The 21,794-nt window shown below is 43.6% G+C and overlaps 1 protein-coding gene across 26 annotated transcripts; it reads left to right on the top strand.

Moving 5' to 3' along the window:
* Nucleotides 1-295: 295 nt before the first annotated feature.
* Nucleotides 296-20,510, top strand: TPM1 (tropomyosin 1). Of its 26 annotated transcripts, XM_062626219.1 has the most exons (11): nucleotides 304-631; nucleotides 1,218-1,343; nucleotides 1,523-1,648; nucleotides 7,762-7,895; nucleotides 9,591-9,708; nucleotides 9,911-9,981; nucleotides 10,235-10,310; nucleotides 11,395-11,457; nucleotides 11,701-11,770; nucleotides 13,008-13,252; nucleotides 14,566-14,775. In XM_062626219.1, exons 1-10 carry the CDS (start codon nucleotides 518-520, stop codon nucleotides 13,088-13,090), a joined length of 981 nt encoding a protein of 326 aa, XP_062482203.1. In that variant the 5' UTR covers nucleotides 304-517; the 3' UTR covers nucleotides 13,091-13,252; nucleotides 14,566-14,775. The 26 variants fall into 26 exon arrangements, with proteins under 26 accessions (XP_062482133.1, XP_062482101.1, XP_062482091.1 ...); XM_062626107.1 differs by lacking the exon at nucleotides 1,523-1,648 and having other exon boundaries at nucleotides 302-631; XM_062626210.1 differs by lacking the exons at nucleotides 10,235-10,310; nucleotides 13,008-13,252; nucleotides 14,566-14,775 and adding exons at nucleotides 10,797-10,872; nucleotides 19,558-20,510 and having other exon boundaries at nucleotides 307-631.
* The last annotated feature ends 1,284 nt before the right edge of the window (nucleotides 20,511-21,794 follow it).

Below are 21,794 nucleotides of genomic sequence, written 5' to 3'. Positions count from 1 at the left end.
TACTCCTTTCTTCTCTTTTTCTTTTTTCTTTCTTTCACCCTTCCCAGGAGTAGCAGCTAAACGTCCCCTCTCTGCCGATTTGGAAACGGGAACAAATTGCTCCCCCGCCTCACCGCGCCCATCGCATCCCATATATAGTCAGATCTACGGTCAAATGGCAAGCAGCAGCGAATGGGAGCGCTGAGCCTCCCAAAAAAAAAAAAAGCAGGGAGAGGGAGTGAGAGAGGGAAAGGGCAGGGACGAACGGAGGAGGGAGGGGATTAAAAAAAAAACCCTTTCCAAAAAAGTATTGGATGTCTTGAGGAATGCAGTCGGCCCCCTGGGAAGGTACATATCTGTGAGGAGCTGCCCGCCCGCCCGCACTCCGCCGGCGCCGTCCCGCTCGGATCTCGGAGCAGCCCCGCACCGCCTCGGGGCCGCGCCACGGTCTCGGACTCCATCGGGGCTGTCCCGCAACTTCCCAAGTTCTGCTTTCTGGTGCAGTTCGCGCGGGGACGCGCCTTAGCCCACCGCCGCCATGGATGCCATCAAGAAGAAGATGCAGATGCTGAAGCTGGACAAGGAGAACGCCTTGGACAGAGCCGAGCAAGCCGAAGCAGACAAGAAGGCAGCAGAGGAGAGAAGCAAGCAGGTCTGCACCGAGCGCCGCGGCACAAGTCTTTCCAGACGACTCCTCTCTCCTGGGTTTTTTGGTTTTTGTTTTTGTTTTTTTTCCTTTTTTCTCTGGTGTATGCTGCTCCCCTCCCCCCGAACTAGCAGAACTTGACCTAAGGCAGAGCTGCACCCTGGTAGGATTCCTCCCCTGGCCCCAGCAGCCTAGCTGAGAAGCGGAGCCCTGGGACAGCCGCATGGCTTGTGCCTTTGTCACAGGGGCAGGGCTACCGAGGCTTCTTCGAGCAGTGTTAGCAATGGACAGACGTGCTGCCATTTGGCAAAGGACACTTAAAGCTGTGTTCACCCCCTCCAGCACCACCCAGCAGACTTGTCCAGTTGCAGCTGCCCCCCTTCCCAGATGTGTATCCCATTTTCCTGGTCTTCTCCAATCCCCCTCCTTTACACCTGGGGCTTTATTTATTTGGGGGAGGGAGACACATTGGTTGCACATTTCTGGAAGATCCTGGAGGAGGAGGGGGGAAGGGAGAGGGATTTAAACTTCCCACTTTTCTAAGCCCAGGGAGAAACATGCTTGTGCGTTGTATTTCCTCTTGTGCACCTAGTTAGAGGATGACATTGTGCAATTGGAAAAGCAATTGCATGTGACGGAGGATGCAAGGGACCAAGTGCTGGAAGAGCTGCACAAGTCAGAGGATAGTCTCCTCTCCGCAGAGGAGAAAGCTGCCAAGGTATCGTGCCCTTGCCACAAGCAAAGAGAATCTAACTGTCTCTCCTTCTCTCTCTCTCTGTCTGTCTGTCCTTTTCTGTCTCTTCTGCACTCGCACTTCTCCCTTTGCACGATCACGTTGCCTGCTGCACCTTTTCCTGCCTGCCCTCCCCTCTCCACCACGTTCCACCCGTATCACAGCTGGAGGACGAGCTGTTGGCTCTGCAAAAGAAGCTGAAGGGCACTGAGGATGAGCTGGACAAATACTCCGAGTCCCTTAAAGATGCACAGGAAAAGTTGGAACTGGCTGACAAAAAGGCCACAGATGTAAGTTACCCCCATCCCTTTCACCACCACCACCCCCCATCCCGTACAGAAACCACACACTCCTGCACAGGACAGCCAGGACTCCTACCAAGCAGTGCTCCAAAGCTTTGCTGAGGGCAGGGTCCAGGCCCTTCCTGGGCAGGGAGGTGGGAAACACAGCACTGCCTCCTTGCATGAGGTTTGCACACTATCAGAGGCATTTGGTTGGGTTTCTGCTCACTCGATATGTGCTTTTCCTGTGTACTTGCCACTGTAGGCATCAAAGTAAAGGGCAGATTGTCCATTCAGGTGATGGGGAGAATGGTTCAGGCTGGAACAACACAATCTGGATAGTGAAGCAGAATCAGACATTTAATAGTAGATCCAGGAGAGGGAGATCCAGAAGAGCAAGGGCTGCTAGGTCTGTCTTCAAGAGAGCTGTTTCTAGGCACTCATATGTTAGACCTGCTGCTAGATACGAGTTTGGCTCACTCACTGGTCCCTGAGATAAAAGATTCTCTCCTACTTTGTTTGTTTCCTTTTAACCTGGAAATTGCTGGAACTGTTTCACTTGTCAAAGAAAAGTTCAGTCTCATGTGAGAGAAAGTTGTCCAGAAGCTGATACTTGCTAGGCTTGCTGTTCAGAGGACAGGGACCCTGGGCGCAAGGAGATATATATAGCTCAGCACTTTATATGGTAATAATGCAAGAGCCTGTGCGTCTCCCAGGCCTTCCTCCCACCCACCTGTCTGCCCCTGACATGCATTTAATGTATTGCATGCATGGAACCATGTGAGTTTCTTGTCTCTACTGTTGAGGTCCAGCTGTCTGGCTGCTGCTGTACAATCCAGTTCCCTCCAAGTAAATCTCAGCTCTGAATTACAGGCTTAGGTGAAAGCACAGTATTTCCAAAGCGATGACCTTCCTTTTCCTGTAACTGAGCTTTGAAAATTAATGTCAAAGCTATAATAAAAAGAGGAGTTGCCACGGATGAAGCAAGTAAAGTATTTCGGGGGTAAGGATGCTTTTAGAAGGGGAAATGTATCAAGCCCCAACTTTGCATAAAAGACAAGCTGCTTTTATCTTATTTTACTTCTAAAATGAATGAAGGATAAAAAAGTTTAACTTCAGTGTGTCGATTAAGTTGTATAGCTTTGAAAGAGAACTCAAGAACTTAACATAAGCGTGCATAGGAACAGGAGTGAGAGGTTCTGTGTAAAATGTGGATCAGATTGTCTGTCATCGTCTGTGTATGGCTGCATAGATGAGAGGCAGCTTCCTAGCAGGACGTTTATTTAACTTGTTCAAAGGAGCCGCATATAGATCCAGGGGAGATATTCCTTATAAGGAAAAGTATGCAGACTATTTGGAAATAGCTCGCCTAGGATGAAGGCAGGAGAAATCCTACTAGAGCCCCTTTTTGAAACGAAAGAGCTTCCTGACCAATCCCAATGCCATTTTCCTTTGCTGGGAAACAGCATTTGGAAGCGAGTGAAAGGCAATTGTATTTGCAGTTGTCCCTCAGGTGGAGGGTAGGCAAGCGTTTGTCTTGTTTTCGTGGAGGTAAATGCTGTATTTAATAGTATGTATGGAATACATCTGATGCTTTAAGGATGTCTTTCTTGTTGGCGATGCAGAGTATCTCCAGGGCATTGCAGTTGACCCAGTATTTGCCCTACTAGTTTGGATAGTTCCAAGCCTTAGGAAAAAGGAGCAGGGGAGGGAGCACCGGCTCCTGGGGTGGCCTCGCCTTACGCGGTGGGAGTGAGGAAACCTCACCTCGCCGGTATTAGTCACCTCACCTCACCTCGCCAACGCCGGGCGCATCCCCTGAGCCCTGGAGCCACCTCACCCGGGACACCCCATGTCTCAGGAGCTGGGGTCACTCCACAGCTCGCACTGGAGCGGTTCAGGGGCGGGGAAACGGGCCCCGGCCCCGGCCCCGGCCCCGACCAGGGACGGCTCGCGGCAGCTCGCGCCCTGCGCCGCCAGGGGGCGCTGCCTCCCCAGCCCGCCCACCTGGCGACGGCGGCCGCCGCCCGGCGTGGTCCAGCCTGGCCCGGCCCCGCCGAGTCCCCTCCCGGCCGGGGTCGGCCTCTCCCTGGGCCTGCCCTCCTCCCTGCCCTCCCCGCCGGTGCGCCGCGCCGCTCCCAGCTCCGTGCCCGCGGCCCCGCCCCGCTGTGCGTTGCGGCGCGCTGCGGGGGGAGTTCCGGGGCTGAGGCAGGCGGTGCTGCAGGCGCAGGCCGGGCGAGGCACGGGTATGGCGGCGATGAGCTCGCTGGAGGCCGTCAGGAGGAAGATTCGGAGCCTGCAGGAGCAGGCGGACGCCGCCGAGGAGCGAGCGGGCCGGCTGCAGCGGGAAGTGGACCAGGAGCGGGCTTTGCGGGAGGAGGTAGGGCCGGCCCGGCTGGGCTCGGAGGCCGCGGCCCGGTGGATGCGGGTGCCGGTGGGAGGCCGACTCTCGCTGCTTTCTTGTCGTCGGGTCGGGCCGCTCCTCCCTGAGCCGCCGCTTCTGACAAAATGGTTACCTGCCGGCGCGGAGGGCGGAGGCCGCGGCTCCCGGCGGCAGGCCCGGGCCCGCAGGTGAGGGTGGGTCACTGCAGTGTCCGCCGCAGTGCTGCGCTCTTCGGCCCGGTAACCCGAGCGGCGCGGGGGGCACGTAAAGCTGCGATGTGTGTCTTAGACCGCAGTAGGTCTGCTGGTGCCAACAGCGCAACGCTGAGCTGGTGTGAGGTTAAACTTAGGTGAGATGTTTGAGACCGGGGCTTTGTGTTAGGTTCTCAGCAAGCTTTAGTGATACCCTCCCCCCTAAGTGGTAGTTGTCCTCTTACCTCATCCAAACGAGTTCAATTGTGGGAAGTCAGCACACCAACTGTAAAGAAGTTACGTCCTTAAGACTGAATCTGAGAGGGCCATGTCCAGGTACTTGCCCACAAAAAACGCCACAATACAGTCCCTGTCAGTGGCTATCTGTATTATGTTTAACTAGTCAAAACCCCTGGCTAAGATGGAAAAGGAGCAGTAGATACGGTTTCAGGCAGAGACAAGAGCAGGTATGGTCAGCACAGAAGAAGCAGTTATGGGAGGCAATTACAGCAAAACATGATAGTGCTGCTGTTGGCCTTGCCCCTGACCTTGGGCAGTTCTACCAGCCGTAACTTAACGTTTCCTGCCATAAAATGTACAGTGTTCTTTGTGGTGGTTTTGGTGTCTTCAGTGGTTGTGTAAAAGTGATGCGAAATATATTTCTTATTCATGTAGTTTATTACAGTAGAAAAACTAGTGACTATTAGGTTTCTTTATAATAAGGGGCTTTCTGCATGTTTTGGGCAGCAAGTTCAAAGGAAGAGCCTTCTCATTACTTGCAGGTGATTGTCCCAAGAAGCAAAATATGGCTTCTTGCACTTGTGTAACTGCAGCATTCTTGCAAATCACTTCACATACCTCATTTTTTTCCAGTGAGGGATCATGTCACAGTCATGAACTTGTTTCATAAGGGTTTCTGTCTTAAAAAAAAAACAAAAAATCCCTACTCGTTGTGTAGTAAAGGACACCGATTTTCCGACTTTCAGTAGCATGTATTGTTCTAAACCGTATATTAAGGGATTTCCACTAAAATGGGAAGCTTTGCTCTTACCTTTTGTGTCAGAAGGAGTATTGCTGGAGAAGTGATTACAGCCTTACAGCGGTAATCTGGTGAAGTCATCTTGTTAGAGCTCAGCCATGTTGCTGTAAGACTTAGGATCCTAAAGGTTAATGTTTCTCTCCTCCCTGAAGTTGGTTTATGTGGATGATGTGAAGTTCTGCAGAGCACATTTACATGGTATTCAAGGTTTTGTTTGCGAGGTCAGTGCTGGGATGAATAGAGGCAGAAAACTGAACTCACAGGCACCTGCAGACCTGTACCTCTTCTATAGTGTTAGCTGTGTACTGATTTGTGTCTTGTGTGCAGCTGTATTCCTGTGTGCTTGATGAAGGGAGACTTTGAGAACATAGCAGCAGGCAAGCTGAGGTGTGAATCTGACCCTTCCCTTAGTGCAGTGCCTTACACGTGTAGCATGTGACCAGCTACAGTTGTCCTGTGGTTTTTTTGGCTTTTTCTTTCTTCCTGTGCAAGGTACGCATACACAAACAATGAAAAAGCTAAAGCTGTGGCCAAAACCTATCCCAGTTTACAGTGTTTGATTGTTAAACCAGATTGTTAAACGTTCCAAGGCTCTGATTAGCAGCCTTTGCCTTAAAAAAGAATCTCTCCTGGTTTGAGTGTGTGTGTCTCGAGGGGCTATTGGTAATCCTGTTTTCAGAGTGCATTTTTCTTCCTCCGTCTGGAGAACAGAATCTCCCTTACACCAGTAATCATTAACACGCGATGGTAATTTATCCTTGTCATTGCTCATTGTGGAAATATGTGGTGTATAAGTGCTATGGCAAAAACGCAGAGGATTGTGTTTGTCTGTTAGCTGTGGGAGTGCCCCATAATGTCACAGCGTTTTTTTTCCTTTCTAACCAAATAAGGAGACAAGCCCTGCTCTGCAGGGGAATAACTTGGGCCATATAAGGCTGGTTGGTAAACCCTGACTGAGGTACTGAGCAGGAAGTAAAAATTTGAACTTTAGTCACCCAGTGTTTTCTGAGCATACTGTATGCTCTTATCATGATGAGGAGTCTTGACATGATAATAATTAACTTGTAACATTACGTATTTCCCAAGGGTAACATTTGTGAGGGGTTGTTTTATTTCCCAAATGAGGATGTTCAGATTCTTACTATTTGAAACCAGAAGTCTGGAAATACAGGCTTGGGGTACTACTGCTTGATTACATAGCCAAAGATTTTATATTCGTGTTAATGTGGATCTACATGATCACTGTCAATACTCGTTAATGTTCAGATACATACTTGCTTCCCTGTTGACTATTATGTCAAAGGTTGTTGTACTTGTCTGGTGTCTAAGTTAGTATTACTTGGTTTACGTACAACAAAATTTTAGTTGTGGCCAACTGCATCCAGCTGCCTGGGGTGAGTGAAAGCAACAAAGAACAGTTCTTTACATATTTAATTAAATTAAAAATACCAAACTGATACTTTTGGTTTCTGGTTTTGAGGATTGTTCCCCCCACCCCTACAGCATAGGAAGTTGAGATGTGTACTTCCTTATCTATAGCAACATGGTTTTCAGTAGTGATTAAAAGTAACTTATTCTTGGAAGTAATTAACTTTCTAGAATAAAGACCTTATTGTGTATATATATTTGGTGCTTAACAGCCTTTTGAGAAAAATAAGGTTTAATAATGAGGTTATTATGAGAAGGCTGTAACAGAACTTACTTTGCAACTTAAATGTACATTTGAGAAGGTTAGAAGTAAAAGTTTGTAATGATAAGAGACAGAGGAGTTGCAAGTGTTATACAGAAGATGAAATGAACAGGTAATGCAAGAGAGGCAAATCTGGGGGAAGCTTGAGAATGGCAGTGGGGAAGAAAGATGTTATAAGTGATTGTTGCCTGCACCAGAGCCCTTCTGAGATGCAGCCTTTGCTGGTGCATTCTCTGTCAGCTTGCCTGTACACAAACTTGGGGTATTCGGGCATTTCTTTCATGTTCTCTTGCTCTCTCTGTGTTAGCTCTCTCATTGCAAGTATCAATGTAGATGTATTTTTGCATGTTTATTCTGAGCCCTTCTTATGGAACTCAAGGAAATACTGCAGCAGTTCTTAAAATATGGCAAGAGGTCATAAATAAAGGATTTGGGATAACACAGAATAATCGAGTAACTAGTTTGTGTTGATTTGACTGACAAAAAGGGGGGCACGAACTGTTAATGTCTGCAAATACAGTAACAGAAAATGTGTGGGGAACGATACCTAATTCTTCCAGTGCAGTACTTTCTGGTACAAATTGTTAACTCCTTAATGTGCTTCATTTAGAGGAAGCATTAATCACTTTTTCCTCTGTTAAAGTAATAGCTTCACAATTCAATGAGGGTGTGTACATCTCTGTATGGGCTTTTTAGTGGATGAAGTCAGAAATTACTGGATGCCGCTGTTAAATGGTGCTGGCAAGTATGTGGGATAATCTTTTACGAGAGGTGATGTGTGCCTTATTATGAATTAATTTCTGTTCTTCCTGTGCTTAGGCTGAGAGCGATGTAGCTTCTCTGAACAGACGCATCCAGCTGGTTGAGGAAGAGTTGGATCGGGCTCAGGAGCGCTTGGCTACTGCCCTGCAGAAGCTGGAGGAGGCTGAGAAGGCTGCAGATGAGAGTGAAAGGTGGGTGGGGCCACTATTGAATGGATGGTTACCCTCATGATAAAGATGATAATTGCCAGGGTGTGGGTTAGGGAAATAAATTAAACCACTCCTGTGTCTCCAAGTATGTGTAATCCACTCTTCCCTACATGGACTTCGGTTAAAGCTTGTCTGTAGGGATGTCCAAAATGCTGTAGGCTTGAATTCTTTTCCTGTCAAAGTTGTAAAGATTTAAGTGGGGTAGGGCTTTTGATATATCCTGCTACATCCTGGGAAAACTACTTGGCCCAGTCCAGACTTCTGTGTTTGGATGACAACCTCCTGAGGGTGATGTGATGTGCTGTCGGGCAATTCTTGATTTCATTGTGGGTAGAAAGTCTCAGGGGGAGAGAAGCAAAGTGCTGGAAGAGGCACACAGTTTTCCCATTGGCAAGACTGGTACATGAAGGTGAGCAAAGGATTAGCATGATAATTCCTTCAGGTTTAGGCTGGGGTTTCCAGAAGTACTTAACCTGAGTTAGCAACATAACATTTGTGGCTTTGGAAGACCTCTTTTACTTCTATAAATAGTATTTTATATCTGTGATAGTACCTTTTATTGTGAAAGGATCTTACATATTGTAGGACCTGCTTGAGCAAGTCCAGAGGAGGCCACGAAGATGCTCTGTGAGCTAGAGCACCTCTGCTGTGGAGACAGGCTGAGAGAGCTGGGCTTGTTTAGCCTGAAGACTCCAGGGAAACCTTAGAGCAGCTTCCAGTGCCTCTAAAGGGGCCACAAGAAACCTGGAGAGGGACTTTTTACAAGGGCACATAGTGACAGGACAAGGGGGAATGGTTTTAAACTGACAGAGGGGAAATTTAGATTAGACATTGGGAAGAAATTCTTCCCTGAGAGGGTGCTGAGGCACTGGCACAGGGTGCCCAGAGAAGCTGTGGCTGCCCCATCCCTGCCAGTGTTCAAGGCCAGGTTGGATGGGGCTTGGAGCAAGCTGCTCTAGTGGAAGGTGTCCCTGCCTGTGGCAGGGGTTGGAAATGGATGAGCTTTAAGGTCCCTTCTAACCCAAATGAGTCTGTGATTCTGTGTATTCTGCATACATATTTCTGTCTCACGAACAGTGCAGCCTATTGAAAAGCTAAAGTGCCTGAGTCTCTGCATTGTGAAATAGTTAAGAGCATTGGGGACAAATGTGCATGGAAGGGGCAGTAAGCAATGTTTTGTGTTGTGAAGGAGTTAAACTTTTCTTATGCAGAGCAGAGAGCTTCAGTGCTCTAGGGCTCTGACAAGGCAAAACTCACAGGAATCTGTTTGGTGTATAAACATAATGCCTGTCAGTCCTGCAGGGGTTGTAACATGCTGGTTCATGGTGAGTGTAAAAGCACAGATGTCTTTAGTCTTTAGCCATCTTATTAGGTCTTTAGAAGCCAGACCCTTTATTTACCATTCCATAAGATCAGTTTTCCTTCAGTTTAAAATGAAAAAGGATAATACAGCAGAACTGTGGTAAGAGCAAAATTAATTTAATTTTCTGTCTTTTGAAGACATGCTTCTTTCCTTTGAACTTCTGTAGTGTGATGCATAGAACTGTATCTTATAGTCAAAAGCATCAAATGTCTGATGTGCTTCATTCATCTGAAAGTCACACTCCATTCATAGTAGAGCTGGAGATAAACTGGCAAGTCCTGAACCTTGTATTTCCCATTTGTCCCATCTTTCAGAGGAATGAAGGTCATTGAAAATAGAGCCCAAAAGGATGAAGAGAAGATGGAAATCCAAGAGATCCAGCTTAAAGAGGCTAAGCACATTGCTGAAGAGGCTGACCGCAAGTATGAAGAGGTGATTTCTTGAGTGCAGGTCATCTGTTTCTGGAGCACTTTAAGCTGTGCCTGTAATTCTCCCACTTCCCCTCCCCAGCTTTTCCTTGCCTGTTGACCAAAAAATGGGAAGACACCCAACTCCCTGCTTTGTAGGTGTAGAAACTGGTGAGGTGTGCTGCAGCAATGTGATATCCCTGACTGTCATTTGCCCTTTCCTGTAGGTGGCTCGTAAGCTTGTGATCATTGAGAGTGACCTGGAGCGGGCTGAGGAGCGTGCTGAACTATCAGAAAGGTAAGTGCTGAACTGCCCCAAGATGTGTGTGAGGTGCTACAAGACAACTGTAACAGCATGAAACAGTGGCAGTTCACCGTTTGTTCAGCTCAAAGCTATGTTTTGCTCATTTACTCTACTGGTCGAAATAAATGGTCAACGCCAAAGTAAACGTGTTCATACCTGTGTGTGCGCGTGTGTTTTGTCACTGCATGCTGTACCTGCACACTGATTTTGTGAATGGCTTTTGTGCATTTCATGTGTTCACTAACAGCCAAGTCCGACAGCTGGAAGAACAGTTAAGAATAATGGATCAAACCTTGAAAGCATTAATGGCTGCAGAGGATAAGGTACTGATACTAATGAACAGTTTCTAGGTTTAACTGCAACCCAAGGTCTTTCAGCTTCCATAGCCGATTAGCTCACTCAGTAGTAACAAATTAGTCCTTGCTACGCTCTTTACTTTCCTTGCATCTTGCTTTGGTGGTTTTCTTTGGTCTCTTTTTTGTTTATTCATTTTTACCTTTAAAACTGATCTCTTATGCAGCCAAAAAGAAGCTGAACTGTCTCACGTGTAAAGGCTGTGTAAACATTTCTGCGTAAGCCAAATGCTATAGATAATTGTCTGGTTGTTGTCTTAATGTACACTTGAAATGGAATTTGGCATCACAAAGAGTTGCTTTCAGTCTGTGATGGATTCAGCTGCTTTTGAGGCCGTTCTTTTGCTCTTTAATTGTTTTCATTTTTCTCTATCTTTTCCCCCTGTTTTCTCCTGTTTCTTTTGCTTGACTGAATCTTCCATCCGCCCCTTTCCTGCCCTCCTTCCGAAATAACAGCAAATGTGCTGAGCTTGAAGAGGAGTTGAAAACTGTGACCAACAACCTGAAGTCGCTGGAGGCTCAGGCTGAGAAGGTAGGCTAGAGACTTATGTGAGAATGTGTCCCTTACACTGTCATCTGGATTGGCCAGAGGGTTTTTCTTTATATGCTGATCACTTGGCAGCCTTTCAGCAAGGCCATTGTCAAGTATTTGGACTTAGTGCAACCTAGCATTCCTTCTGGTTCAAATAGGTCAGTATATTTGACCACATCTTCTGTTAAGTAGTCTGACAGGATTAAATATGACTTATGGAATGTCCCTTAAAATGGCACTTGTGTGCTAACATTAAATTTCTCCAAATGCCTCTCCTCTTTAAAACTGTAGTACAGATTTCTACTCGAGAGTTTCCACCCTATAGCACTGGAAAATAACTCATGAGAAGTTTATAAACTGTGTATTATCATAGTCTGGTAAGTGGAATTAATTTAGTTATCCCCTAGTTATATTAATTTCCTGTATGCAGCTGGTCTATACAAGAAAGTCTTGAAAGTGGCATTTTGTGGTGTATATATAGAATACTTTGTCTAAAATCAGTGATTCTCTTTCTAATTACAGTACTCACAGAAAGAAGACAAATATGAGGAGGAGATTAAAGTCCTGACTGACAAACTGAAGGAGGTAAAATTAGAGCTTTTCTTTATAACATTGTAACTTTGATTCTTTTAATACAAAGACTACTTCGATGCTTTAAGGATGAGCATGTAATTTAGAGACAGTTTAGTGTTTAATATCACCTGAAGATTAGTATCACCTTATTGTTTGCCTCCTTTCATTGCACTTTTTTCATTTGAACTGTTGCTCCTCTATTCATAATTACTGTGTGTAAAAGACTAAAGTAGTCTGTATTTGTCTTGACTTCAGGCTGAGACCCGTGCTGAATTTGCTGAGAGGTCAGTAACCAAGCTGGAGAAGAGCATTGATGATCTAGAAGGTATGGAGCTTTTGGTTTTTCTCACTTATTATAGAATTACAGATCTCTTATTCTTCTCTTGGTTTTGTTTTGTTGGTTTTTTTCAGTACCCAACTCTACTCACTTAACTTGTCTTGCTTATATAGATGTGTCTGCCTAAAGATTAAAATAGGCAAAATGGTTCTGATTGAAATGTATTGGTCACTCAGATGCTTCAGGTGAAGTGTTTTGCTCTTGCCTGTTCCTTTTTCTCTCATGTTCTCAAGACTCCTTTCATTTTTTTGCTTTATAGTCTTCTACTTGGAGGTATATAAATGTATAGGGTAAATGAGAAGATGATAAGTATTGTTATTATCTTACTGAAGAGCTGAGTTATGTTTGTAACGATTGGGAATGTGGTAAGCTAACCTGATTTATTACTGTGGTAAGTTGTGGGTCAGGGCAGGCATTTTGTGACATAAACCCATTGCTGGTTTTCAGTAAAGCTATTAGGCTGTATACATAATCAGAAGGACAAGTTATTTAACTTCAGAGAGGTTTAGGGTTTTGATAAATCTTTCAGAACTGCAATAGAATATTAGAATGTGCTTCATAATTAAAAGTTATGTGGAGTTTACTATTTAGATGCATTACACTAAGTTGATTTTAAGAAGCTTGATTGCTTGACATGGCAGGCTGACTTCTACATAAAGGGTATGAAATATCTAGGTAGCTGCTGAAAAATAATGATCAGTGACTCAGGAAGGAGGGAAGGGAAGAAATCTTAAGTGTTCAGAAGGAACAGAAACTGCTGTAAGAAACTGAGATTATGACATCTTACAAACCAGAGGGGTTTAAAAAAAACACAACAAAACATGGTGGAAAATAAATGGTAGTGTCCTTTTTGGGGCCTATTTTTTATCTTTTCTCCCATGCTCCTGTGTGCCCTCCTAATGTATGTTAAAACAAAAATCCAGGGCAGTAAAACATGGATTTCGCTCCCCTTGTACGCTTTCTTGCCTTGGTTTTCTCTGTATCGCAGGTTGCCCCACTGGCAGTGCAGTTAATGAACTTGTCATATAAAACTATACAGTAGTGATTTCTTTATTGTTCTCTAATGCTGTGATTTTTGTTTTGTCTGTCGCAACACCTCTTTCTGTTCGCTCTTCCCCTTCCCTGTGGCCTCTGGATGGTATCCCATGCCACCACCTCCACCTTCCATCCTGTGATCACGCTACCTTTCCTTGCACACCTCTGCCTTCCCCTGGGGGAATGTTAGATGAGCTATATGCTCAGAAACTGAAGTACAAAGCCATCAGTGAGGAGCTGGACCACGCTCTCAACGATATGACTTCCATGTAAATGTCTTCCCAGCTTGTGCCTGCACCTGCTTCCCTGCCCTCATTGATTGTGCAGTTCCAGCCTTGTGAAATTTTACTCCCTGTGTAGCAGGAGATGCATTCTTTTAATGAGACTAGGTGTACAAAATACCATGAACAATATCTTTACCGTGGCAGAGTGTGGGTGAGTTTTGTGCAGAGCCTGGTAAATACTCATGGTGATTTTGTAAGCTGCCTGATAAGCTTGTGGTGTTTACTCTTTCATTCCATAGCTGCAATCCTTGTGTCTTGTAGATGCCCTTTGTTTGTAGCTCTGCATTTATCCTTTCAGTTCACCTCTGTTCAAGCACTGCCTCCCAGGCCCGTCACATTCAGTTTACCAAAGAAAACTGCCTCTATACTTGTTGCATTCAGAGTGTGTTTTTTCTGAAGTCACAGGTTTTTTTTCTGGCAAAGTTCATACACAAGTTTCAAAGAAGTTTAGAATTAGCTGTATCAGTGTATCAGCTGTATCAATGACAGTGGAAAGGGTTTATCTAAATTTCCTTAACAGCTCTGAAAATTTCAGCTGTTATCACTAAATTCCAAGTGTAGAAATTGGTTTAGAACACTTTGTCATTTAAACCATATCAAAGTGACATTTGAATTGTAGGTTGCTTCTGCATGTAGTGGTAGGTGTATTTTGCATATACTGAAAATGTGGTAGTATCAACTTCAGTCATAAGGAGAAGATAAAGACTGTATTAGGTGGCAGGAAAGCAGTTGTAAGCTGCAACTGGTCCGTGCAGTGTTTGATACAAACTGACTCTCCTTCCATCAGCCAAAAGCTCTGAACAGAGGTCAGCTATGCTAAATCCACCTTCCCATGCTCATACCTTCCAGTTGCATGAGCCCTGTAAAGTTGGCATGGGAAAGAGGAAGAGTTGTGGCTCTCAGGTGCTTGTGAGGGGCAATGTTTAGTCCCAGCATTTTTTTTCCAAGCCAGCATGCTTTCAGCCAGGCATAAGCTTTGCTTAGAACTTGAAATGTATTTTGCATGCACCCATATTTTAGATGCTTCTTTTGCTTTTTTCATCCCTGTATCCATTCATTACTTCCCTCCCTCTCTCTCCCAGCTTGTTAGTAGGGTTCTAACATTGTATGCTTTGTATGCTTTGATTTATTTTTAGGGTTTTTTTTTTTTAATCCCCTTCCTCTCCCCAAAATTGCTTTTGCTCAGTGGGTTCTCAAGCAAATGGATTTCTTTCTTCCTCCTCTGTGTACAGAGATTACAGTATTTATTCAATTTGGGATCTTTCTAAGTGGAAAACAGACTTTATTATGTACTCTACTGGTACATGAGGAAGTGACTGTAACATTCCAGTCCCAGCATGGTGTGGTGTTTCCCTAGTAGTCATCTTGGCATGCTGGGCTCTGCTGTGCTGTTACTGCTTTTTTGGGAGTCTTTACTGCACCTTTTTTATTTCCTACCTTATTTCACTTTTTCTTTTCATGCAGATAATTTTCTTTGCTTCACTTCTGCAAAGACATCTTCATCGGGTTGGATAAAACATCTTTCCAAGCTTTGGATGTTTCATGGGTTCATTGTCCTGTCTTCTAGCTTAGTTGACTCTATTTCTCTAGCACCTGTCTCAGAACATGCTCTGTTTGTGCTCTGCTGTACAGAAACTCTACATCTCTCAATGTAAAATAAACATCCCAGCTGTATTCCCTTTGCTATTCCCTTGCCTTTTATTTATTTAAATAACTGTTTCAGTTTTAATAAAAGTTTGCGCTTTTTTGCCATTAGGGTTTAAATTTTTTTTGGTGTTTCCGTTTTCTTTCTGCAAACACTTTTGCCTGGGTGTTGACAATGCAAAGCCAGTGCTAGCAGTCTATGGGAGTCAGAACTGACCAGTTATGTTCTCAGTCTTTTTCAAAATCTGATGTAGATAAAACAACAAATAGACGTAATGGGAATTTTTTCAGCTGTTATTGTTAGGCCAAAATCTGCATGGACACTGCTCCCTTGGGGTCACTTGGTCATGGGAGTGTGGCTGGAGAGCAGATGTGTCCTTGGCACCAGATTTTTCACTCCGAAGTCTGAAATTTTTCTCCTAGCTTGGTGCTGAAGACTTCCTGTCTCTATATAAATGTGTGAGATAACATAAATGTTTGAGACACATTTAAAGGAGCAATATAAAAAAACTTTTTTTTTTTTTTTACACCAAAATAGCCCTTTCAGTGTCTTACAGGAAAGTTTTACCCGCTTTCACACCTCAGTTATTTAGCAAAGACATTGCTTGCTAACTTTGTTTCTTTTTTACTTCCTTTGAATGGCATGAGAGCATGAGACTTCAGCCGTGGTTGGAAGTTCAGCAGGGAGATTTCAGTGTTTTTCCATTCTCATGCTTAGTTCTGCAAGTTTGAATTGCAGGCTCAGGAGAAATGTTTCAGAACCAGAGTAGGAAAACTCTCATCATTGATAATGGAATAATTCTGCTGCAAAGTGAAATACACAGATTTGTTTGAAAGCCTAAGCTTTGGCTCTGAGTTGATTTGATGGTCCCTAATTAAAGATGGGGCATTAACTACTGGCACCTTGCTTTTTTTTGTACTGTTATTGCAAGTACAGAGTTAATTGTGCTGTTTTAATTTAATTTTCTTCACAATGAGAGAAGTTATTTTCCAATTCACGTTGAAGTGAATCAGTTTAAACTGGATTGATTTCCGATCATACCTGTCACTGTATATATTGCTCAAGTTCTGAAGTCACCACAGCTAAGTAAACTCATCATAGTGTAGCTGACTTTTAGTTTTTAGCTTGTAGAATAATGTGAATGTGTCTTTCTGTTAAACCTCAGGATTATTCATCAGTGCAGTTTAGGCTAGATTAACTCCCCTCCTTTACTTGGCTTGCAAATGGGTGCATTGTCCTACCCCTGCCATTCTCAGTTAACTTTGTCTCATTCCAGTTTTTGATGCCATGATACATGTCCTTATTTTATTGGCTGTGGGGAGAAGCCCAACTACAGGATATTTATCTGCAGTCATAGGCAGCTTGGATAATAAGGTTCAATAACTTAATAGTCATCAATTGAGATGCAGTAAGTGGGTGTGTAAAACATGTGTGTTGCAACTGAGAAGTAAAATGTCTGATGTGAAGATTAACCGGATAGAATGGGATGAGCATTTGTAAAATGGCTGAAGCTAACATGGATAGCTTCACAAGTGTAAGGGTCAGCTATCACTTGTCAGCTGAGCCAGAGTAACTTATGCTACAGCAACTCAAACCCCTCAATCTATTGTGTGTTTTGGTTTATTGTATTGGCAGTACATTGCAATGTCATTGTTAAGAGAAGTAAAAAAGGCAAAATCCACTGTAGGAACCTGGTAATTTTTAACACAGTAATTTAGACCATCAGTATTTAAATCTTCTCTTTTCCTTCAAACACACAAAGTCGGCTCTCTGCACTCTAGGGTGATGCATTGCTGGACAGAGTACTGGAAATGGGCAATGCAGTGCAGATAAGGTAGCTGCATACAGAATTCCTAGCTGGCCCTATTCCACTCACCTTGTCTCCACTGTTGGGATATTTCAGTGTTTTTGTCACTGTTGGACCTGACCTGTGCATTCTGCTGTACATCCCACAAGGTCTGGCCGTGTGTAGCTAGTCATTTGCATGAGGCTTGTTGACAGAAGCACAAGTCTGGCTCTGATGTCTCGTTTGCCTGGGTGCTCTGCTGTGCTGAGCTGAGCCTCACTGGGCCTCCACCAGAGCTTGAGCTCCCTGCTTGGCCTAAGGTGGCTGCTGATAGAGTCAGCCCTTGGCTCTGCCTCTGTGGTAAAGCACAACCCAGGCATCCTGCCTGTGGGCAGACAAGGGCTGACTGTACACTTGGTAATGCTTTCCGTGATTTTCATCTTGTACATGGAGAAATACTGTAAGTCTCTGGCCCAGAGAGTTTTCTGTAATGAAGGTAAGCATCAAGTTCTTAGTTCAAATTATGTTGTCATGTTTGAATAACAACTGAATGCACTTTGCCAAAGTGAAATTTTAATTACTTTGAGGATTTGATATTATTTCCACATATATGTGCCGTTGTCTGGGTAAGAGAGGCAAGACCTGGTTGTTACCAGTCCAGCGTCAGAGCTCTGTATTGTGCCCTGGTTTTACTGATCTGGCTGTTGGTGTTTGGGCTGGGGAAGACGCTGTGAGGAGTTGCCGCTCACTGCACAAGTATGACCTACAGACCAGCTCACTGCACAGCTTTGCTGTGTCCAGAGCCTCCAGGGGAAGAGGATTTCAGTGGAAGCTGTTAGGAAGCTTGTGGAAAAGAATCAGAAACAGTCATTTCCTGTAGGGGAACAAGCTGGAATCATGAGGTCAGGAGTGCAGTTTGACTCTTGAGAAGAAAACAGTTAGATAAAACAAGACAGCCATAAAGCATCATGGAATGTTCTTTCACCCTGCAGATCAACTCTCACTAAATGCACTGTCACAACATAGCTGTGATTGTTCTCTTTGAATGTGAACTGTCCTCTCCATTTGCTGTATTTGAGCAACACAGGTTTTCATGCTTCCATTTCATTTTCACTGAATGTTTGGGTTTGTTATCTTGCAAAGTGCAACTGGACAGTTTAAAGGTATCAAAGTGTGTTGATACAAATAACAGAAGTATGCTTCCATACTAAAAGTGTCATTTCAGCTGTCAGATTCCTCAGGGAAGGGCAGGAGCTGAGTTAGACCTAGTGGTAGGTGGCTACTAGCATTTCTCCTGCTGTTTACTTGCCCTGGTTGTGACACAGTTGTTTTCCCTCCACTGACAGATGAGGTTCTCCCTCATCTTACTAGGTCTTAAATAGTTAACAAAGAAAAATGGCACTCAGAAAACAAATCTTCCGCACACTGTACATAAAGATTAAAGCAGGATTTGGTTCTCCTAGGAATATATAGCTGCAATTCTTCTGTCTTTATTCCCACTCGCCTGTCTCACTGCTGTTCCCCACAACAGGAGTCTTAGACAGTTCTTCATAGCTTATAATAGCTGTTCATTGGAGTAGCTCCTTAATTACTAGAGTTATAGAAACAAAGGTAAAATGTTTCTCTGTGTGTTACTGAACTGTCTGTGGTGTGACCAGTTTCTTTATTAACTCTTACTTAACTGTTTTCTCTGTCTAATCTGTCTTCATTCTGCCTCTTTTTCCCCTTCTAACCTGCTTGCTGCCTGTACAGACCAACTCTACCAGCAACTTGAGCAAAACAGTCGCCTAACTAATGAACTAAAGCTGGCATTGAATGAGGATTAAACTTTAGTGTGACTATATTGTTAACTTGTTTTAAAACTGCTTCTTCCAAATTTCCTTCAGAATGAATCACTTAAGAATGAAATATAGAAATAAGCAAGAAACGTAGAAGTTGATTTTTTTTTTTTACAGACTATTGATTCTGTGGTAAATTAATGGATGAAATTTTCAGTTTCATTTGGAAACATATGAAAATGCTTCTTCTGGATGAGGCTTTTCATTATCTGTATGCACACCTGTTTGGAGGAGCAGTAAGCTCTTTGGCTGTATAGTAGCTTCTTCCCACTTCATTAAACAGCTACAGTATTCAGCTGACAGTATCCAAAAAGTAACAGCCCTCCATGTGGAGGGGCACTCAGTTCACCTGACATCATGAATTGGCCTTAAGATTTTCACTAGAACATGGATGAAAGAAAAATGTTCACCAGGATTCACATTTCCCTATTTCAGAAGAGCATAAAGGATACTTATGGCTGGTTTGCTATCTGGAGACTTTAATGCAGTAATTTTGCATAATTATGAATTGGGCTGGTATTGACTTAAAAAAAAACCAAAAACACCCAAACAAACAAACAACAACAAAACCCCTAGGAGTGGGAGCTCCATCTGCAAATCCTTGGTCAGTTTGAAGGTATGCTTGCATTAGTCTGAGGCTACTATTACTGGATTCTGGTAGGATGCATCTCTAGAACATTGTGCTCATTTATTGCATCAAATAAGTGTGTTAAATGACTGTCCTATAAAAAGTGTGCATGCAACATAAGGCTACTAACTTGGATTTGAATTATTTTCTAGAATATATAGATTTCTTAATGTCACTTCACTGAGATTAGAAGAGATTAGTTTTAATTTTGTCTGTTCTTTGCAAGCTCTGAAGTACATGAAGCTTTAAGCGTGGATCTGCAAAGAATTTAATTCTTATTGCCCTACTGAACAAGGGGGGAAAAAAGGGATTCTCCATCCCACATTCCTATGAGCAAACAGCTTCCAGAACATGCAAGAATTGTGTTTCTGTTGGCAGTGCGTTTTCTTAACAAATGCAGCTGTGAACAGTTCTAAACTTGCATTACTTGCCCTTTGTTTTATTAATTTGGAATTCTCTAGTTCTCATCTAGAGATGAGGATTGCATGCCTTTGTGTTCTGAGAACCAGTGCCTCCAAAGAACTGCTATTCATGTTTTGATTTTCTAATCCCACAACAGAGAAAGTGGCGCATGCCAAAGAAGAAAACCTTAGTATGCATCAGATGCTGGATCAAACTTTACTGGAGTTAAACAACATGTGAAAACCTTCTTAGCAGCAACCACATGATTTGTTTATTATTTTTACACCTGCTTGCCGTGAACCCCCATAAATGTGTCTTTTTTTTGTTTGTTTTTTCACCACAGTCACAAGAACATCTGCTAAATTATCAGGCAGGGGTCAGGGAAACACCAAAATGGGCAAGCCAGATGCGGGTTAAACTATACTACATTATGGTTTAAATGTGCCATTTCCCAACCAAAATGTTACCTACACTTTGTAGAGAGTTCACCAGCTCAATATGCTTATTAGTCTTTTGAAGAATCCTGGCTGTGACAGAAAGTGTCCCTCCTCAAGTGCCAACTACAGCTTATGACAAGAATGATGTATGTTCCAGAGAGATCAGGTGGAAATGGTGCTATTTTGAACAAAAGGTTCTACTGAAGCCTTTTGTTTCATATCAGACAAGTCAGGAGTTGTCCAGCACAGTAATTTATTTTTATCAGAATTCTGTTGATCTGTGAGGATTTGGACTTTCTGTGCCTTCTGATTCAATAACACAAAGGTATGTGAGCAACAGAGACAAGTGAAGGCTTCCAGAGTTCTTAATATTGACTTCTTGCAACTCAATACAGAAGTGTAGGTCAGCATTTCACCTTGAGTTTTCATGCGATTGTATTTTTCATGTTGAAATGAAAGATTCAATAAATTCAGGGGAAACCATAAATTTGGAAAAGATTGTTTCAAAAATGTATTTTATTTGTGTGTGTTTTGGGGAGGGGGAGGACTTTATAAACCGATATTCGCCTCACTTTTTTTTCACACTTTCTTTGAGCAGTTTTAAAAGTATACCTGTATGTAAACATTGTATAATGATATGGAATAAAATGCACATTTTAGGACATTTTTTAAATTTTGCTCTCCTGTGATTTGTTTCTCACCACATTCACTTCCTGTGTGTGTCAAACAGGCATGTGTGCCATCTGTCTCCATGGGATGTACTGTTAACATGTGGGCTTTCAGGCTCTTTTGTGCTGTTAGGCTAATGCATAAAAATGCAATGAAATTAAGTAGTTTGGACTGATGTGGATCTGCAGCTCCTATGAGGGGCCCTTTGAGGACCATATTGCAGGAACCTGTCCCTGTCCCAAATGGCTGCAGAATTTACCTGTTCCCAAACAAATGATAAGAGCTTTCCAAAACTGACCAAAACTCTTCTGTAAGATCATTGCAGAACTCACATAGACTTATGTAGGAAATGAGCCCTAAAGACCATGCCCTTGGAAACACTGCCATGTATTTGTGTATTTTACCTGTTAATGTGTTAATTTACTTTGATACAGTGACAAACCTTCCAAAACGATGAGTCAAGTTCACAAGAGATCCTTTCACCCAACTTTTCAGTGCTGGTTGCTAATTTCTGCATGTGTAGGTATCTTGAGCTGAATTACAAGCTCTGTCAATGAGCACTTCAGAACTTGAAGAATAATTCTTATTCCTTCTTTTTCTATAGTACATTGCTGAAAGTTAATGCTGTCAACCCTTCTAGAAGCAAGGAGTTCAGTAGGAGACAGGCATAGATAACCTTCCAGATCATCAAAGAATCTCCGTTAGCGGACCCTTAGCAAGCAACTGACTTTCAAGCAACTTAGCAAGCAAGCCAAGAGACTTTTTCAGCAGCTGGTGTAGTGCCATAGGGTAAAGTAATACATAATAATTTCATGTTAAATGGGAGTCAGAGAAGGACGGTGTATTGGTGTTATATATGTCTGGCTGGTTTTGAACCTAGTAACATTACAAGCTTTTTCATGATTCATTGGCTGCTGCCAAGTTATCCTGAATGGAAAGGATGAGCTCTTTGGCTTCACATTTCCTTTTAAGTGTTTCGGGGAAGCAAAATACATGTCACAAGGCTCCTGCAGTGCCTTAAGTTGGTACTGGAGGCTGACAGTCTAAAGCTCCGAGTTGTGCAGAGGTAAGTTATTGTCATCTCTTTCTCCTTTCTTAGCACAAGGGTGGAAACTCAGGTCATTGGGCTCTAAGAGTGGAAGCCTCCACACACTTGCAGCTCTGAGTGGTGCTGCTGGAATCAGTAGGGCTGCTTCCTGTAGGAAGTGCTGTGCTGGATCGTAGTTTGTAGGGCAGGGCCCAAGGCCACCCAGAGAGTTGGAGGCTGTGCTGGGAGCCAAACAGGAGT

The sequence above is a fragment of the Pezoporus occidentalis genome, unplaced genomic scaffold (assembly GCF_034315485.1).
Source record: "Pezoporus occidentalis ecotype Australia unplaced genomic scaffold, CSIRO_AGI_Poc_V1 ctg11, whole genome shotgun sequence".
NCBI lineage: Eukaryota > Metazoa > Chordata > Aves > Psittaciformes > Psittacidae > Pezoporus > Pezoporus occidentalis.
Note: the sequence above shows the minus strand (reverse complement) of the source record. Positions and strands in the feature narration are given on the sequence as shown.